The sequence below is a fragment of the Aplysia californica genome, unplaced genomic scaffold, assembly GCF_000002075.1.
Source record: "Aplysia californica isolate F4 #8 unplaced genomic scaffold, AplCal3.0 scaffold00536, whole genome shotgun sequence".
NCBI lineage: Eukaryota > Metazoa > Mollusca > Gastropoda > Aplysiida > Aplysiidae > Aplysia > Aplysia californica.
The window spans coordinates 303,952-310,282 of NW_004797806.1; the positions used below are offsets into that span (position 1 = coordinate 303,952).

The window sequence follows — 6,331 nt, forward strand, 5'->3', positions numbered from 1 at the left end:
ACAATATTCTATTCGGGTCTCCGTTGAACTACCGAAGATATGATGAGGTCATCGAAGCGTGTGCGCTCAAGTCAGATTTGGAGATTCTGCCTGCTGGGGACCGAACGGAAATAGGAGAAAAGGTTAGTGGTATCAGCTCGATAACGATAATACAAATAAACCTTGAATCAATTGCAACATATGTGAGGCAGCGTGGTGGAATCAGGCTCTCGTCAAAATAATTGCTTAGCAATTTTTATCAAATTTTTGTTTTTTGGCTCAACAACGTTTATGTCCATTTACAAACACATTCCTTTGAGGATTTCACCAAAATCGTTGATTAAAGGCACAAAAATATAAATTTACAGTTTTCATGGACTCTCCAGCTTTGGAATTTACCAAAGTCTGGCGGCCATTTTCTCGCTAATATCACCTCTTAATCCATGTGACCCCCCACCTCCTTCAATCCAAAATATCTCCACTTCTACTGAAGATGGATGGGTAAATTTTTCATCGAAAGCAAGACAAATGAACAAGCTTTAAGATAGTACCAATAACTCAATATTCCCAAAAATTGACGAGAGCCTGGTTCCACCACGCTGCCTCACATATTATCTTTTCCCTAGACGAAAAAAGGAAATGTCTTGCTGAGTAAAGTGAATCAAATGATGTCTTTAAAATAGAGTGCATACATATTAAGAATGTGGTTTTTCTTTTTTTATATTGCATGATTGCATGTTCATGTAGTTTCAAATGTTTTCTAAACGTCATAATCTAGCACGATATCAACTGAACTAACGTATCCGGTGGTCAATAAAGACTCGGTTTATCTTAAGATATGCTGTCTCTTCCCAGAGCATAAATATGTCCGGTGCTCAATAATGACGATGTCCATCTAGTGAAAACTTGTTTGTCCCAGGGCATAAACGTGTCCGGTGGTCAAAAGCAGCGCGTGTCCCTGGCCCGGGCTGTGTACAGTGACCAGGACATCTTCCTTCTGGACGACCCGCTCAGTGCCGTGGACAGTCACGTGGGCAAACACATCTTTACTAACGTCCTCAGTCACAGAGGCCTTCTGAAAGACAAGGTAAGACTTGTGCTGACTTGTTCTACCATATCTCCCCATATCATTTCAAAAATCTCTCTACAATAATTGATTCCTTTTTCCTTGTGGACCATATTTTTAAAGAAGTAATTTCTTTTCATGTTGTAAAATATTTAGCTTATTGTTCTTTTGCTTCTTTGTCAATACAGATTCATGGGATTGGGATCGACCTTCGACACTATGTTTGTTTCTTGTTTTGTTTCGTTTTGTTGTTGTTTATAATGTAATCGCCAAAGGAGCGTGATCATTATCAGAAATACATGTATACGAATTATGGAGAGGTCTCAAAATATTATTTTCTACATGTCCTTTTTTTTTAGTAGACGTTTTACGGCGCTCGCAACTGCATAAGGTACATGTCCAAGTGAGGATCAATTAAAATGGATTTTTTTTAACTTTTAAAAAGAATAGTGCCATTTAGAACGATTCAACAAGTTTCACATGAAATGTTCTCTGCATTCCTTACTTTGAACCGCTATTTGTACCCAGACCCGTATCCTGGTGACCCACGGCGTGCACTGGCTCCCCCTGGTGGACCAGATTGTGGTGCTCTCTGACGGCCGGGTCAGCGAGGTCGGCAGTTATGAGGAGCTGCTCAGCAAAGATGGCGCCTTCGCACAGTTCCTTAAGGAACATCTGCAGGACAATATGGAGGACAGCTCTGAGGGTGAAGTTGATCCAGAAGGTAACGGTTAAAGGGAACGTCACCCTCTAGTACGATCTCCATGTATTATTTTTGGAACTTAATCATCCGGGCTTCAGTGTGTCGCTTCGCTACCTTAGAACAACAAAGTTGTATCTGCCCAGTACCTAGTTTTGAGAAATTTGACGTTAAAGGGAGGGGGAGGGGCTACACTTGAAGGCTATCCCGCTTATTGCTGGACCAAATTTTACCAAATTTCACACATATAACAAGCATAGTAAGGAGTCTTAAAATTTGCAATCAAATTTGAGAAAAATAGTTTTGTTTCCATAGATACGGCCGCCATATTGGATTTTGTTGACATGTCTTTCGTAATGAATACCGCACTTATTGTTCCTGGAAATTGATTGGGGGGTTTTTTTGGCACACGTGTTAACAAACATTAAATCTAAAAATACGTCTTTTGTTTTTGTCCTAAACGAATTAGAAATTTTTTAATGAATGTATTCCTGAGTTAGCATTCAAGTTTGCAAAAAAATCCGAGAAAATCCACACTCCAGACACCACCAAAAAAAATATATTCCATATATCAAAATTTCAACAAATACATTTTTAGTATTACATCTTCTCTTCATTCTGTGATAATTTCATGAAAATTGGGTAAAATATGGTGGAGTTATTAAAGAAAGTCGCGTTTTGAGAAAACAGCCGATAAAGAAAAATAATATATTTACTTATTATGAGGAAATGGTGGTGATGAACATGCCCGGTATGGTAAAAAAGCGGTTATGGGGGGTTCTTATGCGATGAAATAGTTGTAGTAGAGGCTGAGGAAGCTAAAAATGCCTACAACTCAAATTCCATAATTTTGAGCCGAATTGGGACTTTGAGGGTGTAGCCCCTTCAATATTTTGCGTTTCACAACATGTCACGCTTTTTCATGTTCAACCCTTTTAATATCTTTATTATGACTCCGAATACGTTTACGATTTTGATGGAGCAGATAGAACATTTGGTTTCTGACCTCATGGTAATAGTAACTCAAAACGGCCAAAGATGTCAAACAGATGTGTCCTTCTAAGGCAGAGACTTGTAGGCGTCTGTACATCAAACACTACAGTGGGGGTTTTTCTCTGCAACCTCGGGAAGGGTAAGGCAGGAGTTAGAGACTTAATTCAGTGTAATTTAATGTTTCTAATGGAGATGTTTATCAATCTAGTATAAAAATGCGTCTTGTCTCCATTTAAGATGTAAATTCAAATAGGTTGTGTTTCAAATGCTCTTCAACTCATTATCAATTTCACATTTCAGTCTCTTTCATCTTTCCATAGTTTGTCATTTTATGTTTGGGGCATTGTTTTGTATTTCATAATTTCCTTTAATTCAAACTGTGACACTTTTTTTTCAGTGGAAGCTTTGAAGCGCAAAGTGATTGAAAGACTGGAGTCCGTGAGCGGACCTGTTATGTCAGGGCATTCTTCCCAAGAAGATGAGCAAACAAAGTGAGTGGTTGAGACTACCATGGCGCTGTCAGAACACAACACTATCCCTCCAGTGATGTTCACGAAGCCGATTCATTGTCTCAGCCGGTTTCGAGCTTGATTGTGGTGCAAGGGGGGGGGGCATGGTTTGAATTCCCAAAGTGGCATTTAAATTTAGAATCTTGTCAAGACTCCTTACTTCTGTCTCTCAATCCATTTAGTTTAGTTTGAGTTTGAGTTTGAGTGAAGAGAAGCACATCGATGGAATAACACCCATACAATTCAGAGAATAAGCAAGACAGATTGGTAGAAAAAAACAATGAGAAAGAAAAGAAGTAGACCCTACCTGTGGTGCCCTCCGATAAGCCGCTCAATCGGTTTGGTCCTATAGGAGATATAGCCTACCTGAAGCAAAGAGCATGTCCCCTCAAATAACCAAGTTGTTATGAAGACAACATCAAACATCAACTCCCTGCATTTTTTAAGAATGCGGAAAAACAAACTTGTGAGGGGAACAAATTAAAAGTTTCTATTTCCTATCACGCGCTGGGGATGGGGGGGGGGGGCAAATAGTTACCATTTGTGAGACAGCGTGGTGGAATCAGGCTCTCGTCAAAATGATCAAAGTGAAGAAACTTGCTTATTTCCGCAGGTTTGTGAATTTTTATCTTTTTTTTTTTAGCTCAACACCTTTCATGTCCATTAAAGAACTCATTTCTGTGTGGATTTTTCCGAAAAACGTTGATTAAAGGCACAAAAAATGTAAATTTACAGTTACCACGGACTCTTAGGCTAAGGAAATAACTAATCTTTGGCAGTCCTTTTCTCACTAATTTTACCTCTGAAAACAAGTGACCCCCACCTCCTTCTTTTGCAAATATCTTGACATGTATTCAAGATAAATGGATTTTTTCATCCAAATAAAGACAAGTGAACAAGCTTTAAGATAATTTCAATAACTCTACATGCCCAAAAATTGACGACAGCCTGATTCCACCACGCTGCCTCACATTTACAGACAGTGATAACCCAAATAGGCAAGCCAGTGATTTCGTTTTTATTTTTCATTCTATCGTCCCTCTCGTGTGAAGGAGTTTTGGAAACTCTGGTTCATTGAGACGGCGCAAGTCCCAGTCTGCCCCCAGACGCCGGTCAAGTGTACAGCCAAAGAGACAGCGCAGTGCTGTTGATGAAATCCTGGAATCCTCTCTGAATATCCCCAAGAAGGATCCGGTGGCGGGAGAGAGGTTGATCGAGGAGGAGAAGGGAGCTGAAGGAAAGGTAAGTGGGACAGTAGTAGAGATCATGAAAATTTAATGGTGGGATTTTTAAGTGGAGGAAAAAGATAACATAGGAGGAAAGAAGATTGGAGGAGATGGAGGAAGAGGAGGAGGAGAAGAAGAAGAGGAGAAGAGGGAGAAGGGGAAGGAGGAGGACGAGGAGGGGGAGGAGGAGGAGGAGGAGGAGGAGGAGGAGGAGGAGGAGGAGGAGGAGGAGGAGGAGGAGGAGGAGAAGGAGGATGAGGAGAAGGAAGAGGTTATGTGATGAGGACGAGAAGAAAAATGGAAAAAAAGACAATGGTTGAGAAGCGGCAAGTGAAAAAGGAGCGATGAGTACGCACTTTAATAATAATAATAAATGACATTTATATAGCGCTCAACCCCGATTAAAGTACGCAGGCTCTGAGCGCTTTACAATACAGTACAAAGTACAAAAGTAACATAAAACGTTGTGTTTTGACTAAAGAAAAGTGTTCTAAATATTCAACTTATTAATTTAGAAACAGAAACGACTAGAACATATCAAGAAGAGAGCAAAATATGAAAATAAAGGTGAGGGAAGGAAACAGACCCGATACATGTAAAGAATCAGAAGATGAGAAATGTGAGAAAGAAGAAAATGGGGATAATTTGCAGGATATGAGGAGTTAAAGGGGGAAATAAACACACCCTTTTTTGTTTTGTTTTTTGTTTTTGGGTTGGGGGAGGGTTGGGGAGGGACGTTGTTTTTAGTAAGAAAAAAAATGAAATAAATAAACTTTCAAATCGCTTTTTATACAGGTTTCCTCAAGATAAAATACAATTAATTTACTCTGTCCGCAAAAAGCTCGAGTTTGACTTTGCGTCAAATCTATTTACTGACGTTTTCATTCAGAGGACTCTCGTGCAAATCTTTGTTTCACACGGAGCTGCTCCTTGATCTCAACTCCCACCCTGCTCTAGATAACCAGTGTGTGTTAATACAGCAACAACAAGAAGCAAATAGCTACCTCAGAATTCCAAAGTTCTATCTGCTCAGTACCTAGTTTTGAGAGATTTGACGTCAAAGATTTTGTGTTTCACATCATGTCAAACTTTTTCGAATGCAGTTCTTTGAATATCTTCATAACGACTCAAAATAATCTGAAGATTTTGATGGAATAGATAGAACATTCGGTTTCTGACCTCAAAGTCTTATGACCTCAAAACGGCCAAAAACGTCAGATAAAACTTTGTAATTCAGAAGTAGCGAAACGTTCAGAGTTTACCCTTCTGCCTTTCTCACAGGTCAAGCTGGACATTTTCATCCACTATATGAAAGCCATCGGACCCTGGACCTGTGGAATTGCCGTGTTTCTATATGCCTGCCACTCTGGAGCCAGCATCTTCACACGTGAGCTAATGCAAGCTAAAGACATAATTTATAAATGAATATTTAACCAAATTCCATTTTTACCTTTTGTAAAGTTTTTAGTGGTGTTATTTGGGAAGCAGGAAGAGAAACATATTTTCATTATGTGAGCATATCATATCTGCCTTGCTTTGTCAAAATTTCTTTACCTCCACTCAAATTGTTTCCGGGAAATCAACTAGATGTGTTTGAGTTTGAGCAAACTAAAGACATAATTTATTAAATTTTTTAACAAGTTCAAACTAATCCATTTAGAAATTCTTCACTGATGTTTTTCGGGCAAGAGGTAGAGAAACTAGACCAGATCACAAGGTATATTCATGTTCAGTGTGTGAACACATCTGCCCTGAACCAGTCTTGACATCATAGACCTAAAGTGGTATATTGGTATCGTAACATAATTTGGTATCACCCCCTCTCCCCCCCCAAAAAAAACCCCCACCTCTTTATTAC

General features: G+C 39.3%; 1 protein-coding gene across 1 annotated transcript in view; it reads left to right on the top strand.

Annotated features, from left to right (window-relative positions):
- LOC101857136 (multidrug resistance-associated protein 1) overlaps positions 1 to 6,331 on the top strand; it is a gene marked incomplete in the record, with an annotated part of 46,366 nt that overhangs the window by 22,536 nt on the left and 17,499 nt on the right. Inside the window, 6 exon segments of the mRNA XM_013087043.1 lie at positions 1 to 122; positions 899 to 1,066; positions 1,574 to 1,769; positions 3,136 to 3,229; positions 4,300 to 4,489; positions 5,755 to 5,860. The exon segment at positions 1 to 122 is cut by the window's left edge and continues 55 nt beyond it. Coding sequence (XP_012942497.1) covers positions 1 to 122; positions 899 to 1,066; positions 1,574 to 1,769; positions 3,136 to 3,229; positions 4,300 to 4,489; positions 5,755 to 5,860 — 876 coding nt within the window.